The 22,500-nt window shown below is 40.5% G+C and overlaps 1 protein-coding gene across 1 annotated transcript in view; it reads left to right on the top strand.

Annotated features, from left to right (window-relative positions):
* syk (spleen tyrosine kinase) overlaps positions 1-22,500 on the top strand; it is a 45,324-nt gene that overhangs the window by 4,127 nt on the left and 18,697 nt on the right. The window contains 4 exon segments of the mRNA XM_084046457.1: positions 7,570-7,697; positions 10,847-11,035; positions 11,908-12,042; positions 13,045-13,205. Coding sequence (XP_083902583.1) covers positions 7,570-7,697; positions 10,847-11,035; positions 11,908-12,042; positions 13,045-13,205 — 613 coding nt within the window.

The following is a 22,500-nucleotide window of genomic DNA, read 5'->3' as shown; positions in this document are numbered from 1 at the left end:
CTGTCTGTCTGTCTGTCTGTCTGTCTGTCTGTCTGTCTGTCTGTCTGTCTGACTGTGTGACTGTCTGTCTGTCTGACTGACTGTCTCACTGTCTGTCTGTCTGTCTGTCTGTCTGTCTGTCTGTCTGTCTGTCTGTCTGTCTGTCTGTCTGTCTGTCTGTCTGCCTGTCTGTCTGTCTGTCTGTCTGTCTGTCTGTCTGTCTGTCTGTCTGTCTGTCTGTCTGTCTGTCTGTCTGTCTGTCTGTCTGTCTGTCTGTCTGCCTGTCTGTCTGTCTGTCTTGCCAGATCTGCTTATTACAATTTCCCCGCAAGATTTTATTTGAAAAATAGCAGATCTACAAGCTCACAACGCGTCGCATCGCGACGCGTTGTGAGCTTGTAGATCGGCTATTTTCAAACAGCTGTTAAAGTGCTCACGTGGCCCATATAGTCGCTTCTTTTGGGCTGGTTCTCCTAGACCTGGTTGCCTGTTTCTCTCACAGAATCTGGCAACACTGAGAGCTCATGTTTTCAAACTGTCGGGTTTACTCAGCATTACGTGTAGCCATTACATTAAAGGGATAGTTCACCCCAAAACAATACTCCGGTAGTAGGCAGTGGTTCCGGTAGGAGACACAAAGGAGACTCTTTGTGTGTCCTATACCGGAACCGCTGCCGGTCATCAAATCATTGTCTTAGGAATGAGACAAAAAACTAACAGAAATCTCCATGAATTCAAGGAGTGACTATATCCATAGGGGGAAAAAAGAGTTGTTTTAGGGGTGAACTATCCCTTTAATGCTTAAGGCAGATTCTACCCCAAAAAAAAGCCTTTTCTTTTTTTTTGTGTCAAGGACCCCCACAATTAAATGGCCGCGGACCCCCCACCCCACCCCCCATCTGAAAATGTTTTGTGAGAGGCTATGCATTGTCCGTGGCCCCCAACCAATGCATAGCATAACTGGGGGTCCAAAAAAATGAGAAAGTTTGTCCACCCGACAGAGATATGTGTCCGTGCAGTGGTTCTCAAACTTTCTCATTTTTTAGGACCCCCAGTTATGCTATGCATTGGGGCCACACAGACACACCCCCCCCCCCTGTCCCTCCCCCATAACTCTGAGAGCCACTGCGTCAGTGAATACTTCATTTGCTCATTCATGGCCCCCCTGTCATTGCATCGCCAATGTTTTTACCTAGCAACAGGGACAGATTTACTGCGGGGGGGGGGGCTTCCTATTTTGAGACACAAAATGTTTCAATATATATATATACTATATTTAAATATATATACTATATTTTCTCTTTCAACATTTGCATTCATTTTTTTTTCTTTTTTTTTCTTTTTTTTCATTTCTTCATTTATTATTATTATTGCATGTTCAGACATAAAATACACAAATAGCCGATCTACATGCTCAGAATGAGCCTTGAATGATGAAGTACATTATTGCTTTAAGTGGTTGGAGAAAAAAAAAATGCACCCCCCCTGTTTTTTTGTCTCTTTTTTATGCAAATCATACCCTGCTCATGAATATTGATGATTGACAAAGTTGTCTAGAAATAAATGCCATCAACACAAACACATGCCAAGCTAAAAACAGGGGCCAGTCTGAATAATGGAGAAGTGGTGTAAAGTAACTACAGGTACATTTACTCAAGTACTCTGCTTAAGTACAATTTTGAGGAACTTTTACTTTACGTGAGTATTTCCAATTTCCAGTACTTTTACTTTTACTCCTCTAAATTAGAGGCAAATATTGTACTTTTACTCCGCTACAATTACAAAACATACATTAACCACTTCAGCCATACATTTCGGCCATTTGAAAATAGCAGATCTACAAGCTCACGATGCGACGCATTGTGAGCTTGTAGATCTGCTATTTTCAGAAGATTTTCAGACACTTTATACATTTGAAAACCTGTGAAATGGGACATTATGCGTACTTTCTACTTTTGGTACTTTAAGTGCATTTTGATACCAATACTTTTGTGCTTTTACTCGAGTGCATTTTTGATTCTGGACTTTTACTTGCAGTAATTGATAGGTTTTACTCAAGTATTTTTTTTTTAGTACTTTACCAATGTATCAATTAATTGGGTGTCCATAATTTAGTGTCCCCTGCGCTGTGTATTTCCTGTTGTGGCGAGAGAGGAGGAGGAGGGCGTGTGGCGTTTGGCCCATTGCAGCGTTTTTAAATAAATTAAGGGAAGTCGGGGCCACTCACAACTCAAGGAAGTAAAACGTTGAAATGAGGAAGCTTCACTTCATGGTCGACTCTAAAAAGGATAGTTCATTTTACCATCGAACTGTAAAGAGAGTTCCAGCTTCTTTTCACTTTGTTTGGCCCCGTTTTGGAAGCTTTGAAAGCTTGTCGTTTAGGATGCAAAAGGCTGTTGAGTTTGACCAACCTGCATGTTGTTGAAAGAAGTGCAAAGTGACAGAGGAGAGGGTGCGTTTGTTTCACCACACTGACCAACACACCAGATACTGTGAGTACACTTTATTTTTTTTTTATTTTTTTTGCTTTGGCCTTGCTTTTGTATCTTTATTTTATTTTCTTTGTAATATTCTTAAATTTTTCACATTTCATTCATTTCATCAGTGGTGTGTGTTGCAGTCATTCTTAAAAGTTTTAATGTTTAAGGACCCCCACATTGATGTAATCTATATGTATACATATTTGGCTACAGACCCCCGATCTGAAATGACGTTTGCGGCAGAAACCGCACCGTAAGAGAAGATTTGTCGAAATGTGTCAAGATTATTTGAAAATAGCAGATCTACAAGCTCACAACGCGTCGCAATTGCGACGCGTTGTGAGCTTGTAGATCTGCTATTTTCAAATTGCCGAAGAATAAAACAGGGCTTAAGTGGTGAAACTGTTTTTTTTTTTTTTCATCTTTTTTTTTTCCATTTGGCTGGGGACCCTCTGGAACCCCCTCAAGGACTCCAGTGGGGTCCCTTGGACCGCACTTTGAAAACCACTAGTGTATAAAGTAAAGTAAATTATCTTACTTGAAAGTGACTCGGATAAAAGTCAAATTCAGCCATGAAAACATCATTCTGTGGTTAAATGTATACTTGGGCATCAAAAGTCATTATTTGACACCACTGCATGTCATATTCTTTAAACTACGCAACATTATTGTGTGTATAGATGTTTTACAGGGGGATGTGTCAAAAACGTTTTATTTGTATTTATCGTTTATGAAGGGTGGGGCAAAGATGTGGCATTTTTCTTTTCTTTTGATCAGCTTCCTGATGGTTCATAACATGTCAATAACATGTTTAATAACATGTTTAATAACATGTTTTATGAACATGTTATTCCTTATTGTCATGGGTGAGTTTCCACTCCATGTCCACTCTGAGAGGATGAGAGAGTTTGATGATGAAATACCTGCTTCAGATCATGCTGTAGTTACTAGGGCCTGGCCCTTTTTTAAAGGATTAGTTCACCCCCCAAAAATGACTTATTTTCTATCAATTACACACCCCATGAAGCCTGGAATTCATGGAGATTTTTTTTGTTTTCGTCAATAAAGGCAATCATTTGATGACTCGGCGGAAAGATGCTAATGTATCCGGTAGGAGACTCAAAGGAGTCTCTTTGAGTCTCCTACCGAAAATACACCCGGCCATCAAATTATTGGCTAAGTTAGGAATGGGTCAAAAAATCCATTAAAAAATCCATGAATTCAAGGTTTCATGGGGTGTGCAATTGATAGAAAATAAGTCACTTTTTTTGAGTGAACTACTCTTAAAGGACAACTTTTAACAGTTTTTTTTACAACCAAGGTTTATGTTTTAGCTTGTAATTAAAGTAAATAAAAGATCATTCACTGCTTTGTATAGTTTTAGCAATTTTCGCGATCTTTTTGTACAGTGGGCGGGGGCATTCGGGCAGGTGGCTAAATATGTATTTTTTACACAAAAAAAAAAGGTCCCCTGGTCTTTGATGGCCAGATGTGAGTTATTGGGGGCCACTGTAAAAAAAAATCGCGAAAATTGCTAAAACTATAGAAAGCAGTAAATGAAAAATGTTTTAACACTTAACTTTTATTTACTTTAATTACAAGCTAAAACATAAACCTTGGTTGTAAAAAAGAAAATCCTTTGAGACAGTGGTTTTCAATCCTTTTCATATCAAGGTCCATTATTTATTGGGCATTTGAGCCACAGAACCACCGTTTGCTGAGATTTAGACTCTCAGACCCAAAACTTATTGAGAATATACTTGATAAATATATATCAAGAATATTTTGTTGTCATTCGATCAAAATTAATGTAACTTATTAATGTAAGTAATGCAGATGTCAACAACAGTTTAACTATAGTTTAACTCTTGAGAGTGTAAAAATGAAACCAAATGGACCCGTAAGGGTCCATTTGGTTTCATTTTTACACTCTCAAGAGTTAAAGATCTTTAAGGGTCCATTTGGTTTCATTTTTACACTCTCAAGAGTTAAAGATCTAATAAGGGTCCATTTGGTTTCATTTTTACACTCTCTAGAGTTAAAGATCTAATAAGGGTCCATTTGGTTTCATTTTTACACTCTCAAGAGTTAAAGATCTAATAAGGGTCCATTTGGTTTCATTTTACACTCTCTAGAGTTAAAGATCTATAAGGGTCCATTTGGTTTCATTTTTACACTCAAGAGTTAAAGATCTAATAAGGGTCCATTTGGTTACTAACTCCATCATTTAGCTGGGGACCACCTGGAACCCCCTCAAGGACCACTGGTGGTCCCCGGACCACTGGTTGAGAACCACTGCTTTAAGCCACTGCTCCTTGATGAAGGACAGCAAGTTGATTCTAATTCAATCTAATTTAAATACATATTTGTTATAATATTAGATTGAGTATCAACACTTGCCCAATGACAGAAATTACTTAAAGGGATAGATAACATTTTTTCCTATTGATTACTCACCCCATGGAGACTTGAATTCATGGATATATATTTCTTTCCCTCGCATTCCTTCCTATAAGACAATAATTTGATGACCAGCGGATCGGTAGGCAGCGGTTCCGGTAGGAGATACAAAGGAGACTCTTTGTGTCTCCTACCGGAACCGCTGCTGGTCATCAAATTATTGTTTTAGGAATGAGACTAAACTAAAACTAAAACATATCCATGAATTCAAGTGTCCATGGAGTGACTAATACTGTATATCGTTGGTGTCCAGCCGGGACCAGCTAACTCCATTTTCATTTTTTTTTTTTTTTCATAAATCAATGCTATTGAACCCCCTTTACATCTGTGTAAAGTTTTTTTTTATAATAACCTATGAAAAGTATTAAAAAGCGCCTCTGACGAAAACTCCCAACTCCATTGGATTCTCAAACTGTCTGTCAAAAACAAACAACTCCCCCCTCCTCTCATGCTCTCCACTGCTGCATACTATATATACAGGATTTTTGCCAATTGTCAAATATAAATACTACAGATTTAAAAAAACGTAATTCAGACTTTCTTTTTGACCAATTGTCAGATATATATTTGGACAGTTTTCACTGTGTAATTTCAGCGTTAAACCAATATGCAGGATGTGACTGAATATCACTCATGTCAGACTACATTCATGCTTTACCCTCCACCTTTAGCAGAGCCTTTAAGTGAACAGTCATTTGCTCTCGGCTCTGGTCACCGTTTTGCGGGGTGTTTTCACCAACCCAGTGACTGGAAGGTTTAGGCAACACACAACACACAACAGTGTAATAATAAAATGTTGATGGATAGGTAAATGCAACTGTGGTTGTTATTGTTAGTGCAGATTTGATAGGCTACAGATTCTATTATTCATGAATGTATTTTTTTTTAATGATTTGCCATTTATTTATTGTTGGTGTGCCATGATTGCTTTTGTTAAATACATTTAGTATTGAGGCAGAATTGTTTGTTGTACTCAACTGTAGAAGAACAACAGTGGTAACAGTTAGATCCATGGATGTTTCCAATGCATGTTAAAATAAAAGTTGTTTAAGTACAGTATTCAACTTGATCTATACTTAGTATATGAGGATGGCGCACACCATAAATAGCTGATCTCCAAGCTCACAATGCGTTGTGATGTGTTGTGAGCTTTGAGATTCATTGTCAGCTGTTCTTATCAATGATGGACAAAACCTCCTAACTCCACTCAATGATGGACAAAACCTCCTAACTCCACTTGAGCTATGGATTTGGGTAAAGTGGTGATAATATAATGACACATGCAAGTATCTGATAATATATAAAGTCACAATACCAAGTTTGATGAGGCAGTATTGCTTTGTTTTAAAAATATAAGGTTTTCTTCATTTTCTGAAAAATGTATATTTTGTTTTTCATTTCCTGAACAATTACCATTTTGGAGTTAGCTGGTTCCGGCCGGACAGCAGAGATATAGAAAAAAAGTAATTTGGGGGTGAACTATCCCTTTAAGATGAAAGCCAAGTAGTAGAGCATCAACGTCCTGAGGTCACTCCCACTGACGTCAGGACAGGATGGGGGGTCCCTGGGGGGGGGTCCCTGGCTAAATGAGTGATATGGTTGGGAACCAAATGGACCCTTACAGGTCTGTGACTCTGAGAGTGTACAAATGGAACCAAATGGACCCTTACAGGTCTGTAACTCTGAGAGGGTACAAATGTTCCATTTGCACACTCTATGAATTACACAATGCGTCGCATTGCAGCGCATTGTGAGCTTGTAGATCGGCTATTTTCAAATGGCCGAAATGTATATAGGACTGTAAAAAATACAATATTTGCCTCTGAGATGTAGTGGAGTAGAAGTAAAAGTATTGGAAATTGGAAATACTCAAGTAAATTACAAATATCTCCAAATTGTTTTTAAGTAGAGCACTTGAGTACGTGTACTTAGTTACTTTCCACCACTGTTAAAAAAATAAACTAAATGTAATGAAAACAGGAACATAGACGTAAGGTATGGTGTGTGTGTGTGTGTGTGTGTGTGTGTGTGTGTGTGTGTGTGTGTGTGTGTGTGTGTGTGTGTGTGTGTGTGTGTGTGTGTGTGTGTGTGTGTATTGCGTAGGTTGCAGATCTGGAGTCCTCAGTAGACTGTTTGTTTAACAGAAGAACCACACTGTTGTCTGGTCAGCAAACTCACCAGTTACTTGATAACCACCAATGTTGTCTAAATACGCAAACTAAGCTTTTTATTTAACTAAACAAGGACAAAATTGTAACACACACACATACACACACGCACGTGCGTGCGTGTGTGTATGTGTGCGTGCGTGCGTGCGTGCATGTGTGTGTGTGTGCGTGTGTGTGTGTGAGACAAACAAACAGATGTAGACTTGGCATAATTATGAAAGGACAGAAACTGTAAGCAAACAAGACAAAAAGGAAACAACATTTAAAGAAATATAAAAAATACATACATCAGACATTAAAATATATTTCATTGGGAAGATTGACTCCAGAAACACCAAATATGTTGGATAATTGTATATAAACTCTAAAGGGGGGGGGGGGGGGTGGGGGGGGGCGCATGCTACGATTTTTGGTGATCACCCTCTCACCGTGGTGGTTTGGGGAAAAACATGTTTTTGTAAATTCTGCTCATTCTTCTCCAGGTGACTCAAGTTGGAGTCGTTCCAGCTCTGTCAAAAAAAGACGTTCTTCGCGAGCCAAGATGGCCGACAAAGCCACGTTCTTCTACGGCAACATAACGCGGGAGGAGGCCGAGGACTACCTGCGACAGGTAGATATTATGATCTATGAGATATGAGGATATGAGGATATGAGACAGGTAGATATATGATCTACCGGGTAGGATTTGAACCTGTGAAGGTTACCGCTAGCCTGGTAAACCCTCCCTCCGGAAATCTCATTTGTAATTTATTTCAGGAGTGAGTCATGGCATGATCGCCCATTCGGAAATATTAGCTGTGGGCTGGAGTTGGGCGGGAGTAATACCGTCGACTGACAACCCCTTCAGCCAATCAGCAGTGTTCCCCTTCAGCCAGTGCATTTTTACCACCTCCAGACTAATGTGGCGCAACAGGACTTTTGAGACGGCCATGTCCAAAATAGGTTGCCTTATTCGGATACATGCGTGTCACTGGCCGCCCCTGCCGGTTCTCTGAATTTTTATTTTTAAATAGGCTCTGTCATGATTAATTGACCACATATATGAAGTTAAACAACTACATTCTATCCAAACGATATCTTAAAAGTAAATTCCGTGCCTCAAAATAGAAGTTTGAGAGCGTTTTGAAGTTTAACAGAGAGTAGAAGACACTGCCACTGCGGTCAAAAAAGATGGCTGCCGTTCGTTTTTGTTCGGCTGCACTCAGGCTGCACTCGGTTCCATTCGGGCTCACTTGAACTCGCCAACTGATTGGCCAACTTTCGCTGTCAATCACAGAACGATGAGCGACGACGCCGATAGGCTCGTCCATTTGGAGAACGGGCTAGAAACGCCCAGACAAGCCTTCAGGCCAGACTCCTTCCTGAAATCAAATGCAAATGAGATTTCCGGAGGGAGGGGGGTTTACCAGGGTAGGTTACCGCCCCGTGTGTGGACTGATCCACTCAATTCAATGAACCCCCCCACTCAATCCTGGAGCGCATCTGTGTCCTTTTAGATTTTTGTCATATTTTATACTTTGGGCTATTCAAAATAGCAGATCTACAAGCTCATGGCGTGGCGCCGAGTGCCTCGCTACGAGCTTGTAGATCTGCTATTTTTGAAAAGAATCGTGAAAATGTGTGCAACTCTTTGAATATAGACTATGTATATTTTGGAAAGCGAAAATTTTTAACTCAAATCTTTGCCTCTGGGGGGGGTCAAAATATTTTGAGATGGGGGTCTGCGGCCAAATACATATCATTCTTGGGGTCCTTGACATGAAAAGGTTTTGTTCCAGGGACCCCCCCCCCCCACAGAAGCAAAGATTTGATTAAACAAAAAAAAAATCTTAATATATAAATTTGCATACACTTTCACGATAAAATGAATAAATAGCCAAAAGCAAAACTCCTGCTGCGGTGTGCCTTCTGATTGCACCAGGGGAGTGTTCTGTGGATTCCTCTATGGCTAAAATAGCGAAGAATTTGAATTGAATTGAATTGAATTCAAATTCTTGGCATGAGAAAACACTGTTAATTAATACATTATACTTGTCTAAATAAATAATGTCAAATTTAAAACACCTTAGTACTTCCTAAGGTTAATCTGAGCATCAAATCAATATTTTAGATATGTTTTTTTTGGACATGCATTCCATCAATTCCATAGGGGCTAGACCACACATGGGCAAATGACATTAATCAACTTGTGACGGGCATAGAGACACACGACCGGAAGCGGAAGGCCTACAAATTCACGCCCACTTTTGACACAGTGCCGCTACTCGGGGTCCGTTAGAACGATGAACTGCAGCTCTCAATGCAATCTCTATGAGAGGCATTGTAAAATACCATAATTTCACTGGTACTACTGAGGCTGTAGCGATTTTTTTTGTGTTCTAATAAACTGTCCCGTTTGTTTAATGTATCCTTTTTAATGTCCCATATCTGTCATCTCGATATACTACCCACAAGATACTATAATATACTCCATCAGTACAGTATGTCAAAACCGCTAGCATCAGATATCTAGAGATCTAGAGTTTACAATTTTTTTTCAATTCAATTTTATTAAAGTGTCAAATCACAACAAGTTGTCTCAAGACACTTTACATGTGGAGCAGAGACCCGACAGTCCCACCCTGAGCAAGACATTTTACGACAGTGGCAACGAAAAACTACCCCTTAACTGGAAGAAACGTCAGGCAGACCCTAGGCTCTAGGGTGGGAGGGGCCAGGCTCTAGGGTGGGGGCCTTCTGCCTCGACCGTGTCGGGGGAAAGAAGAGAGAGAGAGGGAGAGACAGAGGAGAGACAGAAAGAGATACGGTGCAAGTAGTAACAATAGCAATAGTAGCAAATATAATAGTGTAAGATAGTATGTGATAGTATAATATAGTACAGCAATAATGTGTATGCAGTATATAATGGTATAATATAAGAATGTTAAGATAATATACAGTATAGTGTAGTGGTATAGTATATATATACGTCACGGTCGCATCCCTTGAGGTATTCAATACCCAGAAAACTGGCGAAAGTGTCCGTTTTCAATATGTTTTGGTCATTATCTCTGGAACAGAAGGTCCAATCTGCTCGGTTCAAAGCTTGTTGGATGCGTGACTTTGAGGATTTTTTTTTTTAGGGGAGGCGAGATCTTAGTTGGTCAGGCGACCGCCTGTCCTGTCTCTACAGTGGGTACACCACTGGTCGGCGCTCGTAAAGACAGTGATGTCACTGAAATGCGACAACGTGTCTGTCTGCCGTCTCGCCTCTGCTGTGTTAACATTATGGGTAACATCGTTAAAGTGGCAAATTAAATGTGAAACACATCAACTATTAAGAAAACAAGAAGATATGTTGACAAAGACACTCCATACATTTGGAAACATATTTTTATTTCAATCAATATATCGTCTCCAGTTAATGTAGGAATATTTTAAAAGTAGGCTAACTCTCATGTCCTCTCATAGGGAATGCATTGAGAGCTGCAGTTCGTCGTTCTAACGGACCCCGAGTGGCGGCGCTATCTCAAAAGTGGGCGTGAATTTGTAGGCCTTCCGCTTCCGGGCCGTGTGTCTCTATTGCCCCTATTGAGTGAAAGATTAACCGTTTCTAAAATAAATGTAATATTTAAGGTGTTTTAAAAATCTAATTTTAGTAATAGAGGGAGATTATAATGTATTAAGGCATATTTGGCTTATTAGCCAGGCAGGCAAGGGATGGTTTTAAACCCGTGATGATGTGACAGTAAAAGTTTTGATCGTGATTGTTGTCGACAGGGCGGCACGTCCAACGGTCTGTACCTGCTGAGGCAGAGCCGTAACTACCTGGGCGGCTACGCCCTGTCTGTAGCCTACAAGCAGGCCATCTACCACTACACCATCGAGAGGCAGCCCAACGACATGTTCGCCATCGTGGGAGGCAAGAGCCACCGCGACCCCGTGGGCGTCATCGACTACCACTCACAGGTAAACTGTATCAAACGTTTTGCACGTAAACCCGGGAACGCACCTGTGTTTGTTTTGATTTCTGCGGCTGTTCAAAAATAGCGCTATGAGCTTGTAGATCTGCTATTTTTTTTAAATCGCGAAAATGTGTGCAAATCTTTGAATATATATTGTTTTAAAGCGAACATTTTTTTACTCAAATCTTTGCTTCTGGGGGGTCCTTGACATGAAAAAGTTTGAGCACCACTGATATAGAAACATACGTTTTTCAGAAAACTGTTGGAATTTAGAAGACATTTGCAGAATCGGCTTCAGGTCTTAAAGGACAACTTTGTTTTTTCACAACCAAGGTTTATATTTTAGCTTGTAATTAAAGTAAATAAAAGATGAGTGTATTTTTTTTTTTTTCATTTACTGCTTTCTACAGTTTTTGCAATTTTCGCGATCTTTTTTTACAGTGGGCGGGGGCATTCTGTCCGTTGGCTAAATATGTATCTTTTTTACACAATAACTCTGCGTTTTCTTTATTATTAATTACAGTAGCTCTTCTAGCCCCCAATAACTCACATCTGGCCATCAAAGACCATGGGACACATGGGATTGTGTAAAAAATATCGCTAAAATTATAGAAAGCAGTAAATAAATAAAAAACAACACTCATCTTTTATTTACTTTAATTACAAGCTAAAATATAAACCTTGGTTGTGAAAAAACAAAGTTGTCCTTTAATGTGTTGAAGGAGTACAACTTTATAAGCTTGTTAGCGAATTGGGGGGGGGGGGGGGTCCGGTGAGTGTGAATGAAGTATATAAACATTCTGCCTTCCGTGTCTACATGAACTATCGTTTACACTGAATTAAATTGTGACTGTGGCCCCTGTGCCTGCCTGTCAGGAGCCAGACGGCCTGGTGTGTCTGCTGAGGAAGGCCTGCAACCGGCCCAAGAACATGCAGCCCAAGGTGGGCCCGTTTGAAGACCTGAAGGAGAAGCTGATCCGGGAGTACGTCAAGCAGACCTGGAACCTGCAGGTCAGTGTGAAGATGTACCGTTCATTTAGAATAACATGTACATGGGCAACTGGCGGCCCCAAGGGGGGGGGGGCACATGCGGCCCCCCACCTTCACTTAATGCGGCCCGCAGGTTAATATCAGAATAGTGATATATTATTGGTTTCAGCTGTTATGATGCCTAACATGCAAATATGACCCGCTTTAATGACTTCAGTCTATATTAGTAGCTTAATGACTTTTTTTATGTCCAATGTATTTGTATTGAAGTTCATAAAGTTAACATAAGTATAACTAAATGCATTTGAAATGTATATTTTTGCTACTTTTGTGTGATGTAGAATGGCGAAAAAAGTTAAAATACGGAGCGACAGTTTATGCAATCTACAGTATATAGCAGATCTACAAGCTCACAACGCGTCGCAAAGCGACGCGTTGTGAGCTTGTAGATCTGCTATTTTCAAATTGCCAAAGTATATATAAAGGTCCAAAGTGGTTTTAATAATAATCAAAATCTACAAAAAAAAGGAACTCGTAACTTAAAGTTTGCACATGATTCTAGTGGAGTAAAAGTACAATCAATATTTGCCTCTGAGATGTAGTGGAGTAGAAGTAAAAGTATTAAAAATTGGAAATACTCCAGTAAAGTAAAAAAAAAAAAAAAAAGAACTCAAAATTGTACTTAAGTACAGTACTTCAGTACATGTACTTATTTACTTTACACCACTGTCAGTGTGTATAAATAAAGATGGTGTTTTGCACCGGATCAGGTGGTGATCTCATGCCAGGTGTCATATCCTCTGTAACATACTGGAGCCTTTTATTTAAAGAATTCAAAGATTTGCAAAAAAAATCTCGATTTCTCAAAAATAGTACCGCGCTATGAGCTTGTAGATCTGCTATTTTTGAATAGCCCAAAGTGTAAAATAATGCTTTTTGAACTCAAATCAAAAAGTGACACAGATGCGTTCCCGGTCTTAATGGGTTAATAATAAGTTAAACTACTTGTGGTTCATCCTCCAGGGTCCAGCGTTGGAGCAGGCCATCATCAGCCAGAGGCCTCAGCTGGAGAAGCTGATCGCCACCACGGCCCACGAGAAGATGCCCTGGTTCCACAGCGCCATCTCCAGGACGGACGCGGAGCCGCGCCTACAGAACGGATCCCGCACCAACGGGAAGTTCCTGTAAGAAATGTGTCTCAGAATCATTCATTATACATTCATCCATCCATTAAAGGTCCTTAAAGGACTTTTCTGTTCTACTCGGTCTGTGTCTCAGAGGAGGGCTGTGGACAGCTCAGAGTCCCGTCTACCAGTGACATCATCGATGGGGAATCCAAGCTAATAGAAACTGCAGGCTTTCTATTCCTGGAAAGTGTCAATGCAATAATAGAAGCCATTGTTCTCGTGTTAATACAAATCTAAATAAGAAATGTGAAATCTTGTTTGAAAGAAAAAATCTGCCTAATGATGATGTCACTGGTAGGCTGTCCACAGCCCTCCTATAATAATAATACATCAGACTTATATAGCGCTTTTCTAGTACCCAAAGTCGCTTTACAAAACAGCTTAAAAACAATTTTATTAGGAGAAAAGAAAACAAAAAAAAACTTTAAAAGGCTAAAACAAAAGGCTAAGACTTGTCTTAGAGGACGAAAGTGAGGTTTGGTTAGGTCTGGGCAGGGAAAGCGAGTCTAAAGAGGTGGGTTTTGAGGGAGGCTTTGAATACGGCAAGAGTGGGGGCAGCTTTGATGTGAGGTGGGAGTGGATTCCAAAGGGTGGGGGCCTCAACTGAAAATGCCCTGTCACCCCAGGTGCGTTTTTTTATTTTTTTGGGGAAGTCCAGGAGGTTTGCGTCTCCTATGAGACACATGCCGAGTAGAAAGAAATGGTACCATTTTATCATGAGCATTAGTGAGGACCAATTCTATATGAAGATAGGTTGAAAATTGGTGAAGTCGTCCTTTAAGACCCGAGGCGATTCTTAAAAACGTTTTCTAAATCCTAACAGTTTTTTGAAAAAAAAAAAAAAAGAAAGTCAAGATTTTTCAAAAATAGCAGATATACAAGCTCATAGCGCGGCACTCGGTGCCGCGCTATGAGCTTGTAGATCTGCTATTTTTGAACAGCCAAAGAAATCTAAAGTGACACAGATGCGTTCCAGGTCTAAATGGGTTTAAATTCACTGTCATCTGGGGACCCCCTAAAAAGAGGGACGTCACATCTACACCAGCTAATGCCATCTTATGGTGACATTTCTTTGGGTCCCCTAGGGGTCCCGGACCCCCTGTTGAAGACCCCTGCTCTAGGCAATTTGAATATAAAAGATACATCAGGCTTGGTTCACTGTATAGTGTGAGTGTTGCCTCTTCACCTGGCCCTGTTTCCATAGATGAAAAGAGTGTGTGTTAGTGTGTGTGTGTGTGTGTGTGTGTGTGTGTGTGTGTGTGTGTGTGTGTGTGTGTGTGTGTGTGTGTGTGTGTGTGTGTGTGTGTGTGTGTGTGTGTGTGTGTGTGTGTGTGTGTGTGTGTGTGTGTATATAGGTGTGTGTGTGTGTGTGTGTATAGGTGTGTGTGTGTGTGGGTGTGTGTGTGGGTGGGTGGCGCAAGTTTACAGTAAACTTCCTTTTATCTAAGGGGCGCCAGCCAACGAGAGAGAGAGAGAGAGGGGGGGAGGGGCGAGAGAGAGAGAGAGAGAGAGGCAAGAAACACAGAGTGAGAGAGAGCAAGAGAGGGAGAGAGAGGGGGAGAGAGAGAGGGGCATAAGAAAGCGAGAGAGAGAGAGGGGGGGGCGTGAGAGAGAGAGGGAGAGAGAGGGGCAAGAAAGACAGAGTGAGAGAGAGCAAGAGAGGGGGTGGGGCGTGAGAGGGAGAGAGAGGGGAGAGAGAGACCGTGATCGAGCGAGGGGCCGTGAGAGAGAGAGAGAGAGAGAGAGAGAGAGAGGGGGAGAGAGAGAGAGAGAGGGAGGGAGAGAGACATAGAGAAGAAGCACTGTGGTTTCCGCTGTGAGAGGTTGCAAATGACTTCCTGTTTAGTGACCAAATACATGCTGAGCTGTAACTGTAACGTCTGTCAACATGAGAACGCTTCAAAAACAAACCTATATGCTGTATATGAGATCGGCTGTTTGAAGATAGCAGATCTACAAGCTCACAACGCGTCACTATGCGACACGTTGTGAGCTTGTAGATCTGCTATTTTCACAAAATCTTGAAATGAAATGTGGAATATTTGAATATATCTGAAACATTCGAACATCTGGTACGGGGACAAAACATTTTCAGATCGGGGGTTCGAGGGACAAATAACATATTTGACACATTTGGGGGTCCATGACTTGAACATATGTGAGAACCACTGGTTTAAATAATGATAATAATAAAAACATTAGGACGCTCAAACACTTTAGAAACAAGCCCAAACTACCAATATATACAAGCCACTTTACAGGAAAAGAAGCCCAAAGTCGCTTATAATAAAACAGACATGGCAACACTGGACTATTATTCATCATGTACATTTTATTATCAGTGGTTGTCAAAGTTGTTCATGTCAAGGACCCCCAAATACATATGCATTTGCCCGCGGACCCCCACCATCTGAAAATATTTTGTGCCAGGGACCCTTTTTTTTCCTTTATTTATTCAGGGGACACCCTGATAACAGCATATCAAATACATATAAAATAACTAACATTTGAATCATATTACAATCATCACAGATGCAAATAAACATAGTTACATGAAACAGGTGCAGCTACTATGAAATGTGTCCTTGAGAACATTGGTTCTCAAAGTGGGGTCCGGGGACCCCCAGGGGTACTTGAGGGGGTTCCAGGGGGTCCCCAGCTAAATGATGGACAGGAACCAAATGGACCCTTATGGGTCTGTAACTCTGAGAGTGTACAAATGGAACCAAATGGACCCATTTGGGTCCATTTGGTTCCATTTGTACACTCTCAGAGTTACATTAACATAGATTTTACAATATAAATTGGGGCCCAAGAGATAGAAATGTCATTAAATGGGGGTCCGTAGCCTCTAATGCATGTCAAACTGGGGGTCCTTGAAATTAAAATGGTTGAGAATCACTGCTATAGGGCTGTACACATCTTCTCTTATGCGGGTCCCTGGCATATCTTTTCAAATGGGGGTCCGCAGGCTAATAAATGTCAATCTGGGGGTCCTTGACATGAAAAAGTTTGAGAACCTCTGCTCGAGAAGCACCCTGAATGTCTCTATTGAGACCAATCGCTCCAGTTTCAGAGAGTCCTGAAGTTTGTTCCATTTGTGTGTGTGTGGAGCATAATACATGAAGGCAGTCTTTCCTTGTTCACTGCTCGTACAGTACGTGGTCTGGTATATCTAATGTGTGTTTGTGAACGTGTTGAGTGACCAGTAACCTTTGGTTCTAAGACAGGTATAGAGCAGTGGTTTTCAACCAGTGGTCCTTGAGGGGGTACCAGGGGGTCCCCAGCGAAATGAGTTGACATAGCGTCACAATCATTTTAACCACTTGGCTTTGGCTATTCAAAAAATAGCAGATCTACAAGCTCATAGCGCGGCACCAAGTGCCGCGCTATGAGCTTGTAGATCTGCTATTTTTGAAAAACCTGTGGATGCATAAAAAAGTGTGCATATCTTTGAATATTCATATTTTTTTAAAGCGAAAATTAACTGATATCTTTGCTTCTGGGGGTCCCTGCCACAAAACATTTTCAAATGGGGGTCCGCGGCCAAATGTATATCAATGTAGGGGTCCTTGGCATGAAAAAGGTTGAAAACCACTGGTATAGAGGAAGCTTGCCACACAAGGCCTTATAAATAAAAATAATACAATCGTCGCCTTGCTAAACTAATGGCCTAAGTCTTTTTTTTTTTTAAGTTTTTCAGGAAAAATAAAAAACTGATCCAAAACAAAACTATATGATATTTCTTAATCATTTCACCCAAAATGTTTATAACAAATTATGACTATTTAAATAGAAATAACACTGTCTGTCAGTTATGTAACATAAGAGATTTAAATAGGTTTAAATAGGATTAAATCTGACTTAGGCCAAAAAAAACAAAATACAAAATTGCCTAAATCAGTTGATAATTTGGCTTAAGTCACAAAACCATGTGACTTAGGCCCAAAAAAAGGCCCATTTTGGCTTAAGTCACACTAGGGAGTTAGGCCATTATACTAAAAGGTGAGTGAACAGCATGATCCTTTTCAATTAGGAGATGGGCCATTTTACCAGAGGTGGCCAGAGTCATGAGGAGCTGACTTAGGCAAAGATACCATTTTCCTCAAAAAATGACTTAGGCCATTAGTTTAGCAAGGTGACGCAATGTTGCTCTCTGCGTACTGCGAGAGATGACCAACCCACTTTATCATATAAAACACAGTGATGGGTGAGATAGTCATCAGCAGTGATAAAACGTAGGGCACTGTGGTAGACTGCTTCAAAAGGCTTAAAGTGTAGAGATTGAAGCATGCATGTATAGCACATCACCATAGTCAAACACATGTACATTATGACAGATTGAATAACAGTTTTTCTGCTGGAAAAAGAAGAAAAAAAAGACCCAAGGACACAAGATTTGTGATGTTAAAATATTCAGAAATATTCAAAATTGTTTGCTTGTTGTACAGTATAGCCGATGTATATGGGGGTTTAAAGTGGGTAAACTTGTAAAATGTTTTATGCTATATTAACTCATTTTGGTGGGGACCCCCCCCCTCAAGGACCACCTGTGGGTCCCCTGGACTAGCCTGGTAAACCCTCCCTCCGGAAAAAAATGAGATTTTCCGGAGGTAGGGGCTTTACCAGGCTACCCCTGGACCTCACTTTGAGATGAATACAAAGTCATGTTTAGATTGAACACAGATAGTGGATATGCATAAAGAACACATCCCATAGAGTCAGAGATAATGGCATTTTATTACTGAAAAAAAAATGAACCAAAACAAAGCACATGATATTTCTTAATCATTTCACCCGAAAGGTTTATAACAATATATGACTATTAACCCTTTAACACCGGGAACACATCTGTGTCATTTTAAGATGTCTTTGGCTGTATAAAAATAGCAGATCTACAAGCTCGTAGCGCGCTACGAGCTTGTAGATCTGCTATTTTTTTGAAAAACTTGTGGAAATGTGTGCAAATCTTTAGTTTGAATATTTATGTACTGTTTTTTTAACTCAAATCTTTGCTTCCGGGTATTTTACAAATGTCTTCTAAATCCTAACAGTTTTTTTTTCCTTTTATTTAATTTCTTTTACTTATGTTGCTATATTATCAATGGTTTTGATTGAGCCTGGCCGAGCGCAGTCGCCACACAGAAGTCAAGGCACAGACGGCTGTAGAGGAATATCTTGTGGAGTTTCAATGTTACTACGCATCCCAGAAATATATAGCTTATAAGGATTTGTAATTTGTAAGGAAATGTAAATATGGCAACTCGTTTAGATGTAGGCCTACATGTAGGTTTATGGTTTCCCATGGACTATAGCCGTTTCACTCATGGTACAATTTCTCTTCTTGTTCTTTCATAACGGATACATACATGTGTCACATAATCCCCACACCAAGAGAGGAAAAACACGTTTCAGTCATTATTCAGTCAGACTTCACTGTAGCCTATAGCAGTGGTTCTCAAACTTTTTCACGTCAAGGACCCCCAAATAGACGCTTATTACCCCACGGACCCCCATTTGAAAAGATAAGCCAGGGACCCCAATAAGAGAAGGTTTTTATGGCTCTCTAGCAGTGATTCTCAACCATTTTAATTTCAAGGACCCCCAGTTTAACATGCATTAGGGCTACGGACCCCCATTTAATGGCATTTATACCTCTGGGACCCCAATTCATATTGTAAAATCAATGTTAATTGATTTGGTTCCATTTGGTTCCATTTGTACACTCTCAGAGTTACAGAACCATAAGGGTCCATTTGGTTCCTGTCCATCATTTAGCTGGGGACCCCCTGGAACCCCCTCAAGTACCCCTAGGGGTCCCCGGACCCCACTTTGAGAACCAATGGCCTATAGTAGCCTTTACATAAATGATATTTGTACTTAGGCTGTCGTGAAAGTTTATTATAATTAGAGAAATGTAAAGTTTCAAATACAAAAGTAAAGTAGCCTAGTAGTTGTAGTTGTGAATTATCAAACCGTACATTTAGAATGAATGTGTCCTTTATCCTCATCTTGCTCTAATGCACGCAACCTGTTTCACCAGGTTTTATTTGTGTTGTTTCTCATAAACGTTCATCCGTTGTCCGTCAACAACACAGTAGTCTGTGCCTTGACTTCTGTGCTCTGACTGCGCTCGCCAGGCTCTCTCCCCACCCGAAAATAGCAGATCTACAAGCTCACAATGCTTCACATCGCGACGCATTGTGAGCTTGTAGATCTGCTATTTTCAAATGGCTGAAATAGGGCGGAAGTGATTTAAAGTATGTTGTGTAATAATAATAACACAAATCTACAAAGTAACTAGTAACTAAAGTTTTCAAATAATTGTAGTGGAGTAAAAGTACAATATTTGCCTCTGAGATGTAGTGGAGTAGAAGTAAAAGTATTGAAAATTAGAAAACTCCTGTAAAGTAAAAAAAAAAAAGACCTCAAAATTGTACTTAAGTACAGTACTTGAGTAAATGTACTTAGTTACGTTACATCACTGGTCATAGGTGAGGTGTAGCACGTGGGTTGCCACCCACCACCCATGTGGCTTTGCCTGGGGGGCTCCTCTGACCATCAAGGACAGTCAGGTGGATCTACAAACACATGTCCTGCACACAGTGCAGTGAATATGCTGTTAATAACAATGGATCTCTGTTGAGAGTGAGTGATTTAGATCCTTGCACAGCGGCTGTGTGTGTGTAGCCACACATCTGTGTCATTCTAGATGTTTAGCTCTTATAAGTGGGTTTGGGACTCATCCGTAGCGAAAGTTTTTCTTCCGTCGCGAAAATGTGTCTTTCGCTGTACTGTGATTGGCTGTGACGTACTGTGATTGGCTAGCGAGACGCACGATGAAATTAAGAACCCATAAATAGCGCAATTCACTTAAAAAAAACATTTTTTTTAAGTGAAACTTGTATATTTTGAGCTTCCATCACTGTGATGACCACTGTTGTTTTTGAGCAGCGAGCGGTGCAGATATACAAGTGTCACAGCCAAGGGTCTGAATACTTATCTTCGCAGGACGTGCTGTGATTGGCTAATGAGACACATGATGAAATTAACTTAAGACTTCGCTCATAAATAGCACCGCTCACTTCACACAGGGTGTGATTTGTATACTTTGGCCGGGGCGGCAGTGTCTCAGGGGTAGAGTGGCTGGGTAGAGTGAACTGGAAAACCGCAAGGTTCCCAGTTCGATCCCGGGCTGGGGCGCTCCCCTAGAGTTAGTGTAGAAGTGTCCTTGAGCAAGACGCTGAACCCCTAATTGATCCCGACGAGCAGGTTGGTGCCTTGCATGGTTTCCTCCTCCATCGGTGTGTGAATGTGTGTGTGAATGTGTGAATGTAATGCACAATCTATGTAAAGCGCTATGGATAAAAAAAAATATTCAAAATTAGTAGAAGCTTGTAGATCTGCAAATTTGGAAAAATCTTGTGCACATCTTTGAAAATATATGTTTTTTTTAAACAACATTTTTTAACTCAAATCTTTTTTTCTCGCAAACAAAAACTAAATAAAAACTATAAAGCTATGATGACTAATTTGGTCAACAAATAAAAACTAGGGAGGGACTATAGAGGATATGCGTGTGACATCATCATCAAACCCGGAAGTTATGCAGGAATGCCTACTGAGTGTCAAAAAAATACTTTCTGGCATTGACAGCCCATGCATCCAAACAGAAAAGTCATATCTGTATGCATTAAACGACATTAAACAATGTTAAACTCATTTCGCATGTTTCTTTGCCACTCGATGTGCCATTCACTTTAAGCATGCGCATATCCTCTATAGTAGAGAAGAGATCCAGTAGAAATAAGAAAAGTTATGTTATGCTCAGTTGTGTGTGCGGGAAGCACCTCCCAAAACAACTGATCTGTGAAGGCCCGCCAAAATGAAATCTTAGGATATTTAGACGACTAAAACTAAAACATTTCAGAACGACTAAAATGACTGAAACGAAATAGAATGTTATTCAAAAGACTAAAACTATATAAAAGTGTTCTGTCAAAATGAACACTGGTGCTACGGTAGGTGACACTCACACACACCACAGTGGAAAATGTATTTATTAACTTAGTTCTTTATTGGGGGGGATTGTTTATTGGGGAAAAACAGCTACAAAGTACAAACACTATTAGGTTGGCAGTCATTCTGTGTTTATGGTGGTGAGTGTGAGACTTCCTCATATGTAGAGAGAATGATATATATATTGCATTACATTTGCTCTGACAAGAATAGCAGAGACCAGAATGCATCTGTCTTTCCTGCTTGACATTTAACCCATTAAGACCTGAGGCTGATTAATTATACAAAATGTCTTCTAAATCCTAACAGTTTTCTGAAAAAAATCGTATGTTGCTAAATATCAGTGATTCTCAAACCTTTTTCATGTCAAAGACCCCCAAAGATGATATGTATTTGGCCACGGACCCCCTGTGGCCAAATAAACTGTTTGTTTTTGGTAGACAGGGATGTTGTTTGGTGTTGTAACTGTTTGTTTTTGGTAGACAGGGATGGTGTTTGGTGTTGTGACTGTTTGTTTTTGGTAGACAGGGATGTATCTTTGGGGTCAACCAAAACAAACAGTTCTTGTGTTGCTCTCCAAGGTGCTGAATAAGCAGTTAGCCAGCTGCTGGGTAAAAATGCCAGTATGGGCCCAAATGACTCATTCCACACCGTTTTTTTTTACTTTTTGTTAGTGGTGCTAGCCACTCCAAGGACTGACTTTGTGTGTGTCCGTCCGTCCGTCCGTCCTTATGAGCACGCCCTCAACAGCTGCAGCTGATTGCAACACAACGATGCAGCCGGTTACACTAATTAACTCATTCACACTGGGTGTGATTTTTTTTTTTTAATATTGAACTTAAGTTTTATAACGGAGGTCAACGTGGCTCGGGTCAGGCTGAGAGCTTGACCCAATAATAAGCACTGAGGATTGTACAGTGTTGTAGGTTCCACTAAGTGTTTAATTCAGTGACTCTAAACCTTTTTTCAACTTCAAGGACCCCCCCGTTTGATATGTGTTAGAGTCTTCTTAACGCATATCAAACAGGGGGTCCTGGAAATTAGACCATATGGACCCCCAATAACCCAGACAGGGAGTGTACAAATGGAACCAAATGGACCCGTAAGGGTCCATTTGGTTCCATTTGTACACTCCCTGAGTTACATGACCTGTATGGAACCATTAGGTATATCTGGTCTTCTGTAGGAACCAACGTTTGGTTCCTATTCTATCAATCCTTTAGTTGTGGGTCCCCTGGGGGTCCACGGACCCCCCTTTGAGAACCACGTCATT

This window comes from Gymnoscopelus microlampas, assembly GCF_963454915.1.
Source record: "Gymnoscopelus microlampas genome assembly, chromosome: 21".
Classification (NCBI taxonomy): domain Eukaryota; kingdom Metazoa; phylum Chordata; class Actinopteri; order Myctophiformes; family Myctophidae; genus Gymnoscopelus; species Gymnoscopelus microlampas.
The sequence above is the reverse complement of the archived record's forward strand: the minus strand, read 5'-3'. Positions and strand labels throughout refer to the sequence as shown.